Source organism: Siphateles boraxobius, unplaced genomic scaffold (assembly GCF_051911475.1).
Source record: "Siphateles boraxobius isolate OS27281-9 unplaced genomic scaffold, OSU_SipBor_1 26, whole genome shotgun sequence".
Lineage (NCBI taxonomy): Eukaryota > Metazoa > Chordata > Actinopteri > Cypriniformes > Leuciscidae > Siphateles > Siphateles boraxobius.
The window spans coordinates 783,397-803,678 of NW_027508876.1; the positions used below are offsets into that span (position 1 = coordinate 783,397).

Here is a 20,282-nt window from a genome sequence, read left to right on the forward strand (position 1 = left end):
GCCCAGAGCTCTCACTGCTGGCGCCGTCCAGCCCAGCGCCCTCTCGCTCTCATGGACGTAGGAGGAAGAAGAGACACAGTCCATCTGCCGATCCAGAGACCGCTCACGTCACGTCTGCAGATCCAGAGAGCATTCACGTTCCGTCTGCCCAGTCAGAGACAGTTCACGCTCCATCTGCCCAGTCAGAGACAGTTCACGCTCCGTCTGCCCAGTCAGAGACAGTTCACGCTCCGTCTGCCAAGTCAGAGACAGTTCACGCTCCGTCTGCCCAGTCAGAGACTGTTCACGTCCCGTCTGCCCAGTCAGAGACTATTCAGGTCACATCTGCCCAGACAGAGACGGCTCACGCCACCTCTGCCCAGTCGGAGACGGATCAGGAGATGCCCATTCTCGTGGCCGGAGGGGCACTGATCGGCTATTTAGAGCGTCTAGCTCGGATCCTGGAAACGCCCTTCAGACCTTTAGTGTCTGTTCCTGAGCCGGAGCCAGTGTCTGTTCCTGAGCCGGAGCCCGTGTCTGTTCCTGAGCCGGAGCCCGTGTCTGTTCCTGAGCCGGAGCCCGTGTCTGTTCCTGAGCCGGAGCCCGTGTCTGTTCCTGAGCCGGAGCCCGTGTCTGTTCCTGAGCCGGAGCCCGTGTCTGTTCCTGAGCCGGAGCCCGTGTCTGTTCCTGAGCCGGAGCCCGTGTCTGTTCCTGAGCCGGAGCCCGTGTCTGTTCCTGAGCCGGAGCCCGTGTCTGTTCCTGAGCCGGAGCCCGTGTCTGTTCCTGAGCCGGAGCCCGTGTCTGTTCCTGAGCCGGAGCCCGTGTCTGTTCCTGAGCCGGAGCCCGTGTCTGTTCCTGAGCCGGAGCCCGTGTCTGTTCCTGAGCCGGAGCCCGTGTCTGTTCCTGAGCCGGAGCCAGTGTCTGTTCCTGAGCCGGAGCCAGTGTCTGTTCCTGAGCCGGAGCTTGTTTCTGTGTTTGTGTCTGTCCTTGTGGTTATTTCTGTTCTAGTGACTGTTCCTGAGCCGGTGTTTGCAGTTCCTGAGCCGGTGGCTGTTGCTCCAGAGGCAGAGCCAGTGCCTGTTCCAGAGCCGGAGACAGAGCCAGTGCCTGTTCCAGAGCCAGAGCCGGAGACAGAGCCAGTGCCTGTTCCAGAGCCAGTGCCTGTTCCTGAGCCGGAGGCAGAGCCAAATGCCTGTTCCTGAGCCGGAGGCAGAGCCAATGCCTGTTCCTGAGCCGGAGGCAGAGCCAGTGCCTGTTCCAGAGCTGGAGCCAATGTCTGTTCCAAAGCCAGTGCCGGTTCAAGTGCATGAGCCGGTGTCTGTTTATGAGCAGGTGTCTGTTGCTGTTCCTGTGCCATGGTCGCCCTCGCCCTGGTCTTCACCGCCCTGGCCGCCCGAGGGGTCTTCACCGCCCTGGCCGCCCGAGGGGTCTTCACCGCCCTGGCCGCCCGAGGGGTCAATAAGGAACTAGGCAAAGCTAGACAGACTTTCTTCTCAAATATTATAAACAGCGACTTAAAACATACACACTCTTTTTGGTACTGTAGAGAGACTGACAAACCCCCCAAGCCAGATTCCCAGTGAAATGCTCTCAGAGAGCAAGTGCAGGGAGTTTGCTTCTTTCTTCTCTGAGAAAATCAATAATATCAGAAAGGTGATCAGCTCATCCTTGGGTTGCGCTGGGGTCAGACAGATCAAACCGAAACCTGAGAAAGTAGTTACTATGTCTGATTTCGAAGAAACTGATGGCAACATTTTGGAAGAAACCGTACAGCACCTTAAAACATCAACCTGCGCCCTTGACGCACTTTACACATCTTTTTTCAAAAATGTGTTAAACTGTTTAGTACAGATCTCCTAGAATTGGTAAATGCCCTCACTTCTCTCTGGGAGTTTTCCAAACTCCCTGAAAACTGCAGTTGTCAAGCCCCTCCTGAAAAAGAGCAATCAGGATAAGACCATATTAAACAACTATAGACTGATCTCAAATCTTCCTTTCATAGGCAAGATCATTGAAAAAGTTGTCTTCAATCAGCTGAACAAATTCTTAAGCTCAAATGGATACTTTGACAATTTTCAATATGGTTTCCGATCGCATCACAGCACAGAGACAGCGGTCATAAAGATAATAAACGATATTCGATTAAATACTGATACAGGCACATTATCAGTGCTGGTACTACTCGACCTCAGTGCTGCATTTGACACTGTCGATCAACAACATACTTCTTGACAGGCTGGAAAACTGGGTCGGGCTTTCTGGGACAGTCCTCAAATGGTTCAGGTCATACTTAGGAGGGAGAGGTTATTGAGTATAGGAGACCATAAGACTGAATGAACATCCATGACATGCAGAGCCCCTAAAGGCTCAATTCTTGCGCCACTCCTATTCAACCTGTACATGTTCCCAATGAGCCAAATAATGAAAAATAACCAAATCACTTACCACAGCTATGCAGATGATACACAGCTCTACTTAGCCCTATCGCCTAACGATTACAGCCCCATTAACTCCCGTTCCAATGCATTGATGAAGTAAACAATTGGATGTGCCAAAACTTTCTTCAGTTAAACAAAGACAAAACTGAAGTCATTGCGTTTCGAAACAAAGATGAAGTTCTCAAGGTGAACGCATACCTTCAGTCTAGGCGTCAAACAACTAAAAATCAAGTCAGGAATCTGGGTGTGTCTCTAGAGTCAGACCTTAGTTTCAGTAATCATGTCAAAGCAATAACTAAATCTGAAAAATATTGTAAGAATTAGATGCTGTGTTTCCAGTCAAGACTTAGAGAAACTTGTGCATGCTTTCATCACCAGCAGGGTGGATTATTGTAATGCTCCTCACTGGCCTTCCCAAAAAGACCATAAAACAGTTGCAGCTCATACAGAACGCTGCTGCTAGGATTCTGAGCAGAACCAGAAAATATGAACATATCACATCAGTCCTCAGGTCTTTACACTGGCTGCCAGTGACATATAGGATTGGTTTTAAAGTATTATTACTGGTATATAAAGAATTCAATGGCCTAGGACCTCAATACATTGCAGATATGCTCACTGAATATAACAGATCACTCAGATCATTAGGATCACATCAGCTAGAAATACCAAGGGTTCACTCTAAGCATGGCGAGTCTGCTTTTAGCTACTATGCCAGCCGCAGCTGGAACCAGCTTCCAGAAGAGATCAGATGTGCTCCTACAGTAGTCACATTCAGATCCAGACTCAAAACACATCTGTACCTGTGCATTTACTGAATGAGCACTGTGCCACTGTTCGTCCGACTATTTGTAATGTATTTTATTTTATTTTTTATTCTAAACTGTTTTAATTATTCTGATTTCTTTTGATTATTTTAATTTATTTTTATGTAAATCACTTTGAATTACCGTTGTGTATGAAATGTGCTATATAAATAAACTTGCCTTGCCTTGCCTAGCGCAAGTTCTGCCGGGAAGACATAATTGTTACGTCACTTTCTCATCTATCCAATCATGTTCTGATACTTGTAGTATAAAAGATCGGTACTTACACATGTCTGAGTTCGCAGATACTGACACTTTCATTCGCTTCTGCAACATGTACAAACCTTTTGCCATGTTAGCACTTATTAGTCATGTAGTTTAATTGTATGCGACACTTTTAAGAGACAGGTACACTAAGGCTTATGTTTTAAGTCATACTACTTGGGCTGTGTAATTTTTATGGAGATTTAATTGTGAGAAGTAGAATACATGTAAACATCAAGCAGAAGCTGACATGAAACATTTTAACAAACTTGGAGCAAAAATAGATACTTATTATACAGTGAAGTATTACAGTATAAAATCCATCCCTCATCCACACTTTATATCTTAACAGTTACAGAAAGCTAATGCTGGGTTTCCATATTCTTCTACAGAACACACACGTGACTAGAAGTTACATTCATGCAGACAGAACAGACGTTTTGGTAACACTTTATAATAACTGCACGCTATTAATCATTAGTTAAGCATTAGTAAACAGTTAATTCTTCATTTATAAAGCATTAATAAACATTAACAAGCAGTTTATAAATACAGCTATAAATGCTTTATTTTTGATTTATTCAATTCAATTCAAATTTATTTGTATAGCGCTTTTCACAATACACATTGTCTCAAAGCAGCTTTACAGAAAGTGCATTTCGGAAATGTACATAGAAAAAATACAGTTAGTTAATCATGTATTAATTTATGGCATAACATATCGCCGGCTTTGAGTCGTCTCTTCACAGGCGTCGAGTCGTCTCTTCACAGGCGTTGGGGCATCTGAAATCTCCGTGAGAGGCTGGATACAAACTGGAGCTGACGAACGCTATTTACCTCGGGATAACGTGTGTAACATAATGTGTTTAATACTTGTATTTTCATACTTTATTAAAGATCAATTTATCATTTATAAATTAACTATTTCATTATTTACAAACCAGTTATTTAGGCATTGTCAGTGGTTCATAAGATCACGTATAAAGTGTAAGTAAATTATTAATACACTATTTAAATGTACATTCATACATCTTATTATTCAGACATATAGTGATGGTTACTTTGTGTGTTAATAAATGCTTTATTAACATGTATTTATACTGTAATTCATGGTTAATTCAGGTAGTTGTAAAGCATTTAGTAGTGGTCAGTTAACTATTAATGTGAGCTCATCTAAAGTGAGGACTATTTATGCCTTTGTAAAGCATTTATAAAGGAGATTTAAAGGCTAAGTTATCTTCTAAACAGAAAAAGGAAACAAACACAACACAGTGATACAGAACATAGAAATTAATTTCATGATGCAAAAAATAAAACTGTACAACTGTACACTTGACATGAAATGAAAAATAAACTTCTGCAATATAATGAATAAAAAGCAAAAAATGAACAAAAACCTACAACAAAATAAGCAAGAAAGTAAATATAAATAAAAAATAAGCAACAAAATGAATATACGTAAGAAAATAAGAAAATGAAGAAAATAAGCAAAATATGTTGGTGTAGTAAGGTTTTCTTGTTTCAGTTTCATGGCTGAGTGAAAATTCATTTCAAACAGTGAGTCACAAAGTAGTGCCAAACATTCGATAAATTCCATCTCAGTGCTCTTACACGGGTTACAGTGACTGAATATGACTACTTGTACTTTCTATAAATGTCATGAATCAATCTGCCAAATGCACCATCATAGTGTTTCTTTGCCAGCCATTCATCCCACTGCAAGGTGGTCCGAAAGCAAACTCTCAGTCCGATTTCCCCTAAGCCTCCAGATCTGCTCCTTGTAAGATCTCCAGGCTCTCTCAATATGCTGGGTATGGGCACCATTGTGGGGATCTACATACTACCACACTGGATAGAATAGCATTGGGTGGAGGGAAGTTTGTTTTTTATGTAAATAATTATAGGTATATTTTATATGGTATCCCATAAAAAGCTCTAAAATAAATAAAACAATACATTACAATAAATAAATAAAATCTTAATTCATAAAAAACTTAAAGATTAACGGGTGTTTTTTGGCAGCCAATCACATCATGACCCAGTCCTCACATGATGCGCAATCAAGGGGACTAGATGACTTCGAGATCTTCTCTCCACAAGACGTAGAATAGGTTTTCCAGATCTTCGCTGCTGATGATGCCTCACACCCAACATCCCAAAGACCCACTTCTTTCTTTTCCACCCACCAGCCATTCTTCCTCTACCATACTAATGGAGAAAAAACACAACAAACACAGACATAAACTGATACATTATAAAAACAATAACTTTGGTAACTATATTTAACATTAAAGTTGATATTGTTACAACATACCTTTCTTTTGTGCCGAAAATGGCTTTCGTCGATCACAACAAACTCCCTTCTTCCAACAATCTGCTGGCCTGTACGCCTTCTCATCCTTTCAACTGCTGTGACACAGACATCACTTATTTTTTTTGCCATTTTACTAAGAGTTGCTGAACTGCCTGCAATACTGTCATCCATCATGTCTATCTGCCGTAACCGTAGACCCTGAGAAAACCTTTAAAGGCAAATAGAACAAGTAATGTTTATGAACGCCTTCATGTAATATAATTGTCTGCATTATTTAAAAAATTGCACATTTTATGGAAATTACAAAGAGAACAGCAACAAAGTGAGTTTATGATGAATACATATTTATACAACTGTTATTACCTACTTACCTGTACATGAATTGCATCCACTTACTGAAGGAGACCTTTGATCCACTGAAGATCGATTTGTGCCTGACAGAAATTTGTTTTGCCCTCCCCTTATGTGCTGCTTGTCGACAAATCCTATTGTAAAAAAATATATAAAATACTGTTTTTAGAAAGGGTATTAATACAATTGCATGATAATGTTTCAGTGCACTCTAAAAAGAGATGTGTTAAAAAACAACACACAGCATGTGTTGATGGTATTTTGACACATTTTGTGTAGATTTTTAACACACAATGTGTGTTAAAATGTAACTCTGGATACACTCTAAAAAGAGAAGTGTTAAAAAACAACACACAGCATGTGTTGAGGGTATTTTGACACATGTTGTGTAGACTTTTAACACACAATGTGTGTTAAAATGTAACTGGATAGAATAGCATTGGGTGGAGGGAAGGTTTGTGTTTATGTAAATAATTATAGGTATATTTTATATGGTATCCCATAAAAAGCTCTAAAATAAATAAAACAATACATTACAATAAATAAATAAAATCTTAATTCATAAAAACTTTTGGCAGCCAATCACATCATGCCTATTTTACAATGTAATTCTCAAATGCTGCTTTTACTTTTTACAATTTACAATTTACAAAACAATTTATTTCTGTCAGACGTCTACAGAAGCTCTTATTGAGAATTAGCAGGTTTTGTGTTGACGATTCATTGAATGTTTCATTTGAAGTCACCAGGATTGTGATCAGTGTTAGCTTTATTTGGGCTCTTGACCCTTCACTCTTTAACATTATTTTCTCTATTTGTTGCATCTGTGTGTTTATTTTACACAGTTGAAACAGCAGATATTACAATGAGCAAAATGTGATCAGATGATAATATTGTCACAAAGTAGTTTTGATAAGCATTGCAAGAGTTTTATATCTGTAAGATTACTTACTAAAGGTTGAGCAAAATTGGCGTTTTGCGATTAGCTTAACGTTTGCTTTAAAATACTCAGTGCGTACAGGATCTTACACTATACGCTACCTTATATTTCTTTAAAAAAAATGTTTTCAGAAAGTTTCAATCTGCAGCAGAAATTGGTCAAATACAGACATCAAGAATCAGCATATGAATCTCAACAATGGTGACAAACGCAAAAGCTTCATGCCACAATGCATGCTGGAAGTCATGGATGAGTCATGGATGACTCCCAGCATGCATTGTGACATGAAGCTTTTCGTTTGGTGACAATGGTGACAAACGAAAGGCTTCATGTCACAATGCATGCTGGGAGTCACTATAGTACAAAACTCATCCATGACTTCCAGCATGCATTGTGGCATGAAGCTTTTCGTTTGTCACCATTGTTGAGATTCATACGCTGATTCTTGATGTCTGAATTTGACTAACTTCTTGTGCAACTCAAAACTTCCTGAAAACATTTAAATTTTTTTAAGAAACTATTCTGCACTGCTGGATGACATGATATAGTTTCACAAGACTGTTATAACTAAGAAAATGTAAATGCACTCCATCCATATTTTCAAAAAGTTGATCAGTTCAGTTCTTGCTGATTATGTCATCATCAAGAAACATCTGATCATATTTTCTCTCGCTATAACAGATGTATTTTATTAAAATACAGTTACAGCAGCCAGAGAAAAACTAAAAGAAGATTAAAGGGTTAAGAGCCCAAAATAAAGGAGCCATTAATCACGATTCCGGTGACTTCAAATAAAACATTCAATGAAACATCAAACCTCTGTTAATTCTCAATAAGGGCTTGTCTATGTAGAGTCATGGTGTCTAAAACATCCAAATGTTCAAACAAACTCCTTATTAAACATCACTGGACTACATAAACACAAGTTAACAATATGTGTCAGTGTTCATCCAAACACTCACACATTTTAATCTGGTGATTTTATGGTGACAGCTAGTTTATGATCTGTAGGGCGGGATAAATCTCGCTTTCATACATAATCAATATTGGACAAAGGAAAACTCGCACTTTCAAACGTCATCAACAGGGGACAAAAGAATAGTGCAGCAGTGTGTTTATGTGTGTTTATGACATGGAGAACTCCGACAAAAGTCGAAAAGGCATGCGGACCCGGTCCAAAAGGAATGCCAGCGTGGAGAGGATGCATTGGATGAGACGTCCGTCAGTGGCGCTACTGGTGAGTAGGTTACTCTGTTTACTGGCACACATTATAGATGATGGCTAGCAAGTTAGTCTGTAGTTAGAGGCTTTTATAGGGATCTCCCAGTCACGTGACCCCTAGCCGCGTGTCAGCCATTTTGACGGAATACATCCTTCAGCTACTTTGTGGCAATGGATCTATTATTAGGGGTGGGCCACCCATAATAATAGATCCATTGCCGTGGGTAATATATATTATTAGTATATTATTATACTCATAATATAATTACATAAAAACGTTTTGACATTGGGCTACAGTGTGTTAGGTAAATGCATTTACAAGTAACGTACTACAGGCTGTGTTGAGTTGGACTGTGTTGAGTTGGAAGCCAAACAGTAACACAGGGATCAGCGTTTTGCCTGTTTATTGCCGCCAACCACTTGTTTCTCCGTTTTGTTTCTTTTGGGATACGTTATAAAGATATTCCTTTTGTATGATCACGTATCTGATCGCATTCAACTGCACAGCATCGTTCGGGCATGATAGGAATATTTCGCGACGAGCTGTATTATCACCGGCGGTATAGCATTTTCTATTCCGTCAAGATGGCTGCTCGAAATGGCGTGACGTCAAGAGGGACGTCCCTATATACTGTCTATGGTTAGAGGTCCTGACACCGGGGACGCGCAGGGGGGGGGGGGGGGGGGGGAAGGGGGGGAGCTGTGACGCGCGCACTGACTGCACTGCACTCACTAGTTTATTTTTTAATTTTTTATATAATTTCAAATAACAAACAGCCATTAACATAATATCGTTGTTAAACACCATAACACTAAGACAAGCAGCATATCGTAAACAACATAATAAAATAAAATAAAAAAATAACAGGCCTAATAATAAATAAATAATATAGAAATCACAATAATATGAAAAGCAAATTATAACTAAATAAATTGCACTTCAGGGGGAGGGGGGTTTATCCATATATATTGCAATTAATTTAGAGAGTTTCAAAGCACTCCTCCTTTTTACTTGTTTTAAGGATTGAAATAAAACATTTAAATCACTTTTAAATGCCGCAAAACATTACAAAAACAAAACGAAACTTTAACAAATCTACATTTGTGTAGGTAACACTTGGCTACAATCAACATATTACACATAAATTCAATATTTTTGTTGTCCAAAAAGTTTAACATTGTGATAGTCAAAGGCAGGTATTGTTTTTTTTGTCTTCAACCACTGTCCCAAAAGGACTTAACAATTGTAAAAAAAAAGATGTTCCTGAGATGCAATATATATATATTTTTTTGGACAGAATGTACATACATTACTATACAAATTAAACCTTACTCTTAAAAATTCATTGGATAAATGTCATTAATTGTTTTAAAATGTACTTCTTTAATTTTTGGTAATAAAGGAACTGACAACTGTCTGGCAATATGGATGGCTTTTGCAATGACGTGTTTGACTCTCATTGTGTAATGTACAGCGGTGGGCAGGATGAGAGTTTGTTAGACAAAAAGAAAGTAAATTTAACATTCTCAGTTCATTCAATAATGCACAGTTACTTTCAAGTAGGTGTCTCCATGGCCCCCAATGCACATCTGGCAGACAACAGAAAATCTCATGAGTTGGAGATGTGTAAGCTGGGAGTAGAGTGGCAAAAAGAGAAGAATGATGAGCTGGCCAAGGAAAGAGACTATCTAAAAGAACAACTGGCATCAGGTAAGTCTTACAACACACAACATGTATTCAAATTATAGTACAGTTGAGTTTTATTATGCGAGTTAAGCTTTGTGTTCCTGTGTACCATGTGATGCAAGCTGCTTATGTATGTATTTGTATCCATTTTAACAGCTCTTAAAAAGGGGGACAAAGGTTCCAGGCAGACGAGTCCCTTGTCTTCAAAATCCTCTAGTGACATCTCAGTTGACTCTTCCTCTGACACTATGTCTGACTCCTCCTCTACATCCTCATCAGAGGGGGACAAGAAGAAGAAGAGGACGAAAAAGAAGGGGAAAGGGAAAAAGTATGGGAAGAAGTCAAAGAAAATGGAAACAAAGACACGTCAAAGAGGTTAGAATGCTATTTTCAGTCTTTCCACTCACTGGGTTTTTAGTTTGCCACTGCTTGTCACATTGTGTGTGTAGCCTACCATAATAATTGCATTGGAGAATCAGAGGAATAACCTGTTAGACCATCTACATCAGCAACAACACTTTTTTAGAATGTTTTGTTAAATCCATGTAAAAGACTTTAAAAAAATGAGAGTGTGACTTAATAAGTTGCATTTATTGCATTAAATCATAAGTTCATAAGCTAACAGTTACTTTACTCTGGAAGAAGTTACAGCAACTACCCTCAAGAGAAATATTCTTTATATATTTAGTTAGCTAAAGTACTGTGTAAAAAAACAAACCAATAAACCAGATCTTCATTGAAAAATATTAAATCAAATGAAAAATATATATTTGCACACGACTGTATAACGAACAACTCTGAATGCAGAGGTTTTACTTTAACATTGGACTGAACTGATTGTCTGGGTGTTACTGAGGTGGTCTGCTGTGTTTCTATATCGAAGTTTGTAGAATGTGTCATACTGTAGATTGAAACAATATATGAGTCAAATGTGTGTGTGTGTGTGTGTGTGTGTGTGTGTGTGTGTGTGTGTGTGTGTGTGTGTGTGTGTGTGTGTGTGTGTGTGTGTGTGTGTGTGTGTGTGTGTGTGTGTGTGTGTGTGTGTGTGTGTGTGTGATAAGAATAAAACCAAATACTAACACTAATTCTATGCTCTCTGAATTGCAGCTCAAACACCACAGCAGGTGGTGGCCCGATACAAAAATTTCTTCGGCACTTCAGTAGAGGAGGGACAATGTCAGCTGCTTTCAAGCATGTTGGGGTGGACCGGAACACAGTCGTGGTCAATGCTCCAATCGCAAAGCTGTACATCTCTGCACCTAGCAAATTTAAAGATCTCCTTACAAACCTCAGCAGTCAGGTTAAACTTAGTGTGTTTACCACACAATGTGCCGCTGCAATTCAGGGGGATCCAGCTAGAAGATACTATCAAAGCCTTTAAGGCTTCCGGGAAGCTGCTGCCCCTTAAACAAAAATGATCTGATCTAGGATCTGGGGAAGGTTTCACACTCAGACTAAAGTTGTTCACGTTCTGCATTGCTGTTTTCGAATGTTTTAAAGTTAGTACCAAGGTAGTTAGACTGTGAAATATTTTTATATATTATTAATGTTGTTTTATTTAAAAAAGTTGTAGTTTTGCACAAATTGTTGTTTACACTACAGAAATGTATTTTTATATGAGACCGCAGAGTCCTAGTTAAATTTTACTACACATTTATGTTTTCTGGAGAATTTTTATTTTCTATAACATTGCAGAGACTTCTTTTTCATTTTATGTCAAATGTACAGTTTTATTTTTTGCATCGTGAAATAAATGTTTCTATGTTCTGTATCACTGTGTTGTGTTTGTTTCCTTTTTCTGTTTAGAAGATAACTTAGCCTTTAAATCTCATTTATAAATGCTTTACAAAGGCATAAATAGTCCTCACTTTAGATGAGCTCACAAAAATAGCTAAATGACCACTACTAAATGCTTTACAACTACCTGAATAAACCATGAATTACAGTATAAATACATGTTAATAAAGCATTTATTAACACACAAAGTAACCATCACTATGTCTGAATAATAAGATGTATGAATGTACATTTAAATAGTTTATTAATCATTTACTTACAATTTATAAGTGATCTTATGAACCACTGACAATGCCTAATAACTGGTTTGTAAATAATGAAATACTTCATTTATAAATGATAAATTGAGCTTTAATAAAGTATGAAAATACAATTATTAAACGTATTATAGATATGCTTATAAATCAAGAATAAAGCATTTATAGCTGCATTTATAAACTGCTTATTAATGTTTATTAATGCTTTATAAATGAAGAATTAACTGTTTACTAATGCTTAACTAAGGATTAATAGCGTGCAGTTATTATAAAATTTTGAAACCACAGAAATACATGCCACCAAAATATGTTGATTAACTAGTTGCCAACATTTGATCGTAGATCAAACTGATCCGATCAAATCTCATCTGTTTTCAAAAGTTGGTAGTTGATCTTTGATCCCCTGGATTTGTAGACCATCATTCCACACACCATGGCAACTACTGCTACAACACATCCAGCGACCAAAACAAGGTTCAGGTTCAAGCTTGGACTGATGGCCTCTGGAAACAAAAAAGGGACATTTATGAAGGTATTTTTGGTGCAAAACTACTAAACGCCTGTGACAGTAAAATTTTTAGTAGTAGAGAATAGCCACACATGTGTATCAGTAAATTTGAAGTCACAGAGAGAAATGTTTTAAGAGTTGCAAACTTGTAGACTTTTTTTCTCTCCCACAAACACAACACAACAGTTACACCTTCTCAAATTCTCCATTGCAGGTGCACAAATCCTATTCTACAAATCACAAATTAATAAACTCGTGCGCTCACATTTTTGCTACAGTTGCTGCAGTGAATATGGTGCAAAACGCATTTAAACACCCGCATCAAAAAATGTGAAGTCACAGAGAAATTTTGCTCATCCGCAAATCAGTATGTGAATTCATCCAATGAGAGTTGCACACTTGTAGAATATTTTCTCACAGCAAGCTTAGCAATAAATAAATTAAATGGTAATGGTTAATGTATTTAGGAATATTCTATATCTGCTCTTCTGTTGGAAATAAGTGTTGCTGTAATCATTCAGGTGTTCTGGAATTTCTGGTTTTACAGTAAAAGTGGAAGCTGTGATATTTTTTTGTAAATTTATATTTGTTTGTTAAAAAAATAATATTTTTATTGCAGTGACATTCATCAAATGACAACAAAAGACAGTTTTAAAGCATTGCAATGTACAAAGGAAAAGCACAACGAAATGAACGAGTTGAATTTTGCTGTACTTTATATAGGCCTACACAATGTGAATTCCTGCAATCATTCAGTCATTAACGAATGCAAAAAAATTTGCAAACTAATAAAAACATGATGAAGTTTGTGAAATGATGCACAATTTTATTTTAAGTTCGCACTGAAACTATATTTACCTTTTTTGAAATAACCCATGAAACCTGTGAACCTGCGAGTGAACTAAAATGAGCAGTTCCACACGCATGCACGGGAAACTCATGAATATTCATGTAGGCTCCGCCCACTGCTTCTACTATGCACAAGTCACTTTTGCTCCACATTTAACGAGATATATGGTGCAAAAGGGAGAGCGTGCGAAACTTGTCACTTGAAAGCGGAAAACAGTGTTTGAGATTCGTCGCAGCCGATTCAAGCAGCTGTAGTTATGTACTTGTGTTTGTGCTAGAAAAATATACAAGATATTTGTGAGAAAATATTCTACAAGTGTGCAACTCTCATTGGATGAATTCACATACTGATTTGCGGATGAGCAAAATTTCTCTGTGACTTCACATTTTTTGATGCGGGTGTTTAAATGCATTTTGCACCATATTCACTGCAGCAACTGTAGCAAAAATGTGCTACACAGTTTGCAACTCTTAAAACATTTCTCTCCTTCATAGATATTAGCATTTAAAATTCCGTATCTTTTACACAATCTGCATAATCTACCATGGTAAAGTTAGGACGTACCAGTGAGTGATGCACACCTCTTCAGCCGCAGGGGTCCCTGGGAGATGAAGTGACTTCCGGTCTGGATGGCAGCTTCTCTTTTGTGAACGTGCGAGGATGATGCAATGACCGTGCCGTTGGTGCAGCCCTGAGCACAGCGCGTGTTGGGATTGTTGGCTTGACATATGATAATGGAGCAGCTGATGAACACCTAGAGAGGAAATTCAAAAAACACATTCATTATTACAGTACAATAGAGCATGTCTGTCAGTCTTCAGTGTTTTTTTGGGGGGTTTTGTCCATCCTTACCTGGTCATATTGTCCAATAAACTTGAAGGCCTCCATACTGAACTTGACACTGGACTCGTGACTTGTGTAGATGTGAACGGTTTCATCAACCCCGCATCTGAAATACATTCACAAATTGGATTTGATTAATTTGTCGGAGAATGCCACTGCTGTCAAAGCATTTATTTTGGACACATATTTACATTAAAATCTTAAAAATAATGTTTTTTTTTTTTTTTGCCATTTGGGATACTCAACCATGTAGTATATGAATTTTATTAGGTTATTTTGTCATTCAACATCAGAGTCTATTACTATAATAACACTAATGGAGTGTTTTTAGATTGTTACCCATTTGTGATGATGGGATAAGAGATGGGATAACTGGGATTATCATAGGGTGTAGCTACACAGGACTCAAGGAAGACCTCAGTGTTTTGCACTAAATTGACAGGTTCGATCTCCATGTAGATATGCTGTCCCACGTTGTACTCCAGTGGGTAGGTGTTGGGATTTATCATGTTTCTGAAACTGCCAGTCTGATAAAACTCAAACTGATAGCTGAATGAGCTGAAGCCTCTCTCAGTAAAGTTGACAGCTGGCCTGTGAGCATCAAACCTTGTGGTGATGGTGCTCTTTTCTGGTACTTGCACATGACTTCAATTCCAATCTCATTTTTCCTGGTTATCATATGGTTTGGATCATCGAAAGTAACAATTGTGTTCTTGAAGAGGAGATGTTCCTCAGTCTCCTTCAAAGAAACAAGTTTAAAAGTAGTTTAGATGCAGTGGAAAACTTTTTATTATTATTTATATCTATAGAAACTCATTGAATTCTTTACTTCGATTTGAGTACCGCATCCGGTAAGAGAGAAAGTTGTGTACACATGAGTGCTATTGGAAGAAACTAAACACGAAGCATTGTTGTTCAGCCACAAGTGATCTCCATGGATCCCTGAAATAGTGGCTCTCTCTATTGACACTGACATTGTATCTCTAGAGCAAGTCACTTGTGCTCTTGGACCTTGAACGAATAAAGAAAAATCGTGAGAATGTAGGTAAACTTCCTTTTGCTTCAAGGGCACACAAATAATTCATACATCAAATCAGATGTCAAGAAGAATTTCAATAAAGGCTGTAAATACCTTCAGCCTCGACCACGACAATAACACACCTCATCTCAGACTGATAGTTCCTATACCTAAAATATTACGATTAATTAGCTTAATTTCATATGGCACATTTGGTAACACTTTACTTTAGAGTGTCCTTGTTACACATGTTACACGTAGTTACAGTAGTAATAAGTATATTATGCCTAATTACATGCAACAAACCCTAAACTGAACCCTAACCCTATAGTAAGTACATGTTGTTAATTATTATTACACAGTACTTAAAAGCATAATTACACTGTAACACGGACACCTTAAAATAAAGTGTATTCACACATTTTGATTTAAGTAATCTAAATGTGTAATCATACCCATCTTGGCCCTCTGCAATGAAGCAAATTGGAAAGTGCTGGCCAAAATTATCTGATGTTGGTGTCCAGTTGATCACATGCTCTCCAGTGGTGGTGGTCTCCTTTGTGCTGTTCAGAGGTCCACTAAAGACCACATCAGTGATGCTGGACAATCGGAAGAAAGGAAAATCCAATTAGATGCACATGTATCAGTTTAAATATTGAACTGAAATGACCTTGTTTTGGAAGTTACAGTGGTTCTAAACCTTTTTGACTCCATGGCCCTTTACTGTCTACAACAACATTTGCATTTACGGAAATTAGTGTCCATAGATTTAAAGGGTCCTATTATGTTTTTTTTTTTTTTTTGCTGTTTGAGCTTAACACTTAAATGCTTACCTCAAGTCTTTAGTGACACCGGATGTCATTCATTACCCTCCTCCTCATTAATTTTTTTTAAAGTTAACATCAGCCTTCTTAGTTTTCCTCAATCAATTAATTATAAACAATATATATAAAGAATGGCAGTTTTTCCATTATTTTTTTGTAAAAATGATGTAGGGTCGCTAACGACTGGAGGTGTGTAACAGTGTAAGTATATATATATATATATATATATATATATATATATATATATATATATATATATATATAAAGAATGGTAGTTTTCCCATTAATTAAGGTGTGTAACAGTGTAAGTATATTTTTTTCTGCACAACAATAATTTAACCTTTGATGACTTCCATTACACGAGAGTAGATGTTAAAACTTCATGCTGATTTGTACTCGGCTTTCGCCAAGATAATCACCAACTAAGACGTAGCTTTACAGTAACCTATGCTTCTCCATCCATTTACGCTTCTTTCCATCTGGTGACGTGAATCTTCTGTCTGGTGTTAATACAGTGTATTGCGCGTCAGCACACACAACGGCTGCAACCACAGTGCGGTCCCCCATAACAACCCCTTGGATTGAGCGGAGTAGGGAACATCTCTAGGGTCTTCAAGTGGGCACCTTCCGTCCTCAGTGTTTCGTCGACTAGCCCCCGACACCTCAAGAGGGCTCGACAGTGACTCTGGCGTCCCAGAGTCACCCCCCTCCGTCCCCCACTCAACTCAGCCCAGCTTACTGACCTCTACTTCCCTCTTGCTGCTGAGACCTAACCACAATCTCACAATCTCTCGCAACCCAACCATACGCGCCAACCCGTTTGACTAAGGCTGTCGAGCCCCACTGGTGCGTTAATATGCAGTTTCAGTGGCAACGGTTCCGTATGGCATACCACCTACCACAAAACACAATATCTGCCCAACCACCCGTCATTCACGCAATATACACAGGAACGTAATGACTGTAAATACTATACAACCTATACAAATTAACCAACAGTTGCTGCTGAGACCTAACCACAATCTCACCGCAACCCAACCATACGCGCCAACCCGTTTGACTAAGGCTGTCGAGCCCCACTGGTGCGTTAATATGCAGTTTCAGTGGCAACGGTTCCGTATGGCATACCACCTACCACAAAACACAATATCTGCCCAACCACCCGTCATTCACGCAATATATACAGGAACGTAATGACTGTAAATACTATACAACCTATACAAATAAACCAACAGTTGCTGCTGAACAAGTGCAATTCACTTTTATTCCACAAGGTAGCAATGTCTGATACACAATAATGATGTAACATTTCACTCGTACTGACAAAACGTCTCGGGTTATGACTATAACCCTTGTTCCCTGAGAAGGGAACGAGACACTGCGTCGAGAATCGACTCTTTGGGGACGCTCCCTTAGCGTGTGCCTCCGAAGTATATATGAAACAATTCCAATCCTCATTGGTGTTGCGTCATGACGTAACATGTGACGGCATAACCGGATGCATAAAAGCGACACCGGCACACACACACACTAGCCTAGCGATGAAGCAAGACGCTCTAAGGCCTCGAGGGGCGTGGCAGGACGACACAGTGTCTCGTTCCCTTCTCAGGGAACAAGGGTTATAGTCATAACCCGAGACGTTCCCTTTCGAGGGAACTCAACACTGCGTCGAGAATCGACTCTTTGGGGAACGAATGCCCACTAGGCCACGCACCGAAGACAGGCCTGCCCAGGAGTGAAACTGATTCAGGCACTCAGCAGGACGAGAGCACACGTGCGCCAGGCGTACTGGGGAGGTGCAGACTATAGAACCTAATAAAAGTGTGTGGGATAGCCCAACCGGCTGCCTCACAGATCTCCTGGAGGGGAACTCCCGAGAGGAGGGCCCTAGAGGACGCCATGCCTCTAGTAGAATGAGCCCTTATGGCCAGAGGTGAAGGCAAATTGCGCACCTCATAAGCCAAGGCAATAGCCTGCACAATCCAATTACTAATGGTTTGCTTGGATGCCGGGAGCCCTCTCCTAGGTGACCCGAAACACACTAACAGTTGGTCCGACCTCCTCCAAGAAGAGGACCTCTCGAGATAAATACTCAAAGCTCTGACGGAGCAGAGCAAATGAAGCTTCTCTTCTTCTGCCGACACATGAGGTGGAGGATGGAAAGCCTGAAGGGTCATAGACCTAGCCGTATTAGCAGGCACTTTAGGCACATAGCCCGGTCTCGGGTGCAAAAAGGCCTTAACCTTGCCAGGGGCAAACTCCAAGCAAGCTGGTGTCACTGCCAGGGCTTGGAGATCTCCCACCCTCTTAAGAGAGGTGATGGCTAAGAGAAAGACCAATTTGTAGGTAAGATCTTTAGGCGAAGCCGACTGAAGAGGTTCGAAGGGGGCCAGGGATAACCCTTCCAGAACCACTGCCAGGTCCCAGGCAGGAACCCTGGACCTGGTTGTCGGTCTCATCCTCCAAGTACCACAGAGAAAACGAATGACCAGCTGGTGCCTCCCCAGAGGCCCATCACTTAATGGCGCATGGAAAGCCGCAATGGCAGCCACGTACACCTTAAGCGTGGAAGGGGAGAGACCCGCAGAGAAACGATCTTGAAGAAACTCCAGAACTGAAGCCACCGGGCAGTTAACTGGGTCTAAATTATGTTCTCTACACCAAGTAACGAAAACATTCCACTTGAGGCCATATAATCTCTTAGTAGACAGAGCCCTAGAGCTAAGTATGGTTTCAACCACCCCGGCTGATAGACCAGCGTTTAGGTACTGAACCCCCTCAGAGGCCAGGCCCACAGTTTCCACAGCTCTGGTTGAGGGTGGAAGATTGTGCCCTCCACCTGAGACAATAGATCCCTCCTCAGAGGAATCTGCCATGGCTGAGCTATCAGGAGCGAAATTATATTTGAAAACCATACTCGGGTCGGCCACATTGGGGCAACCAGAAGTAGACTGATGCCCTCCTGACGGACCCTCTCCAGGACTGCCGGAAGCAGAGCGATCGGGGGAAATGCGTACAGGCGAAGCCTCGGCCAGGCCTGTACCATGGCATCCAACCCCAGTGGGGCTGGATGTGAGAGGGAGAACCAAAGTGGGCAGTGGGACGTCTCTCGAGACGCGAATAAATCCACTTCCATGGGCCCAAACCTCTCCCATATCAACTTCACCGCATCTGGATGAAGTCTCCATTCCCCGGGCCTCAGCCCCTGCCTCGACAGGATGTCTGCTCCCTGATTCTGAACCCCCGGAATATACATAGCTCTGATAGACAGTATTTTCCCTTGGGACCAGAGAATAACCTGATGCGCCAGTCTGCACAGAGGGCGCGATCTGAGTCCCCCTTGTCGGTTTAGATAAGCTACCACTGATGTATTGTCCGATCGTACTAGGACATGGTAACCCTTGATGTCTGGAAGGAAGCTCCTCAGAGCCCTGAACACAGCCAACATCTCTAGACAATTTATGTGCCAAGAATGATGATGGTCCTGCCACAGACCCCTGGCAAAGCGGCCGTCCATGACCGCGCCCCAGCCAGTGAGGGAGGCGTCTGTCGAAACGGTTTTCCGGTGACATGACGCTCCTAACACTGGCCCTTGGGACAGGAACCAAGGTTTCTTCCATATTATTAGAGAACGAAGGCATCTGCGCGTTACTCTGATCATACGAAATGGATTCCCCTTGGGGGAAAACCCCTTGGCTTTCAGCCACCACTGAAGGGGCCTCATGTGTAGAAGGCCCAAAGGTATAATGTTGGATGCCGCTGCCATGAGGCCCAGCAGTCTTTGGAATTGCTTTACAGTAGTGGCCTGGCCTAGCTTTAACTTGGACACCATGGCCAGAATGGACTCGATACGCGCCGGAGACAAGCGTGCCTGCATCGTAGTCGAGTTCCACACAACGCCTAGAAACGTTGTGGACTGGGACGGTTCTAACACACTCTTCTTTGTGTTGAGTCTCAACCCCAATTTTTGAATGTGGCCAAGGACGACATCTCGATGCCGAACTGCCATTTCTCGAGACTGGGCCAGAATGAGCCAGTCGTCGATATAATTCAGTATGCGGATGCCCTGAAGTCTCAGTGGAGCAAGTGCTGCATCCATACATTTGGTGAATGTGCGGGGAGAGAGTGCTAGTCCGAACGGAAGAACCCGATATTGGTAAGCTTCGCCCCCGAAAGCGAACCTCA

General features: G+C 40.7%; 1 protein-coding gene, 1 long non-coding RNA gene and 1 pseudogene across 5 annotated transcripts in view; 1 reads left to right on the forward strand and 2 right to left on the reverse strand.

Annotated features, from left to right (window-relative positions):
• Positions 1-5,526: 5,526 nt before the first annotated feature.
• LOC143752284 (uncharacterized) lies at positions 5,527-6,287 on the reverse strand. The gene is made up of 3 exons (XR_013207364.1): positions 6,173-6,287; positions 5,802-6,009; positions 5,527-5,695 (listed from the first exon to the last, which is right to left on the reverse strand). It is a non-coding gene; the product is annotated as an uncharacterized LOC143752284 (long non-coding RNA).
• A 1,784-nt stretch (positions 6,288-8,071) lies between these two features.
• LOC143751565 (uncharacterized) overlaps positions 8,072-20,282 on the forward strand; it is a 166,543-nt gene continuing 154,332 nt past the window's right edge. Inside the window, exons 1-4 of one of the 3 annotated variants that reach the window (XM_077244142.1) lie at positions 8,072-8,329; positions 9,878-10,024; positions 10,157-10,375; positions 11,108-11,571. In XM_077244142.1, the coding sequence (XP_077100257.1) occupies positions 9,886-10,024; positions 10,157-10,375; positions 11,108-11,418 (669 nt within the window). In that variant the 5' untranslated portion in view covers positions 8,072-8,329; positions 9,878-9,885 and the 3' untranslated portion in view covers positions 11,419-11,571. Of the gene's footprint in view, positions 8,330-9,769; positions 10,025-10,156; positions 10,376-11,107; positions 11,572-20,282 lie in introns of those variants that run through there. The other 2 variants (XR_013207269.1, XM_077244141.1) reach the window with 2 other exon arrangements.
• On the reverse strand, positions 12,344-16,135 carry LOC143752266 (CUB and zona pellucida-like domain-containing protein 1; annotated as a pseudogene). Its single transcript, XR_013207360.1, has 8 exons — positions 16,107-16,135; positions 15,729-15,872; positions 15,388-15,443; positions 15,085-15,266; positions 14,595-14,994; positions 14,265-14,361; positions 13,977-14,166; positions 12,344-12,557 (listed from the first exon to the last, which is right to left on the reverse strand). The product of XR_013207360.1 is annotated as a CUB and zona pellucida-like domain-containing protein 1 (transcript).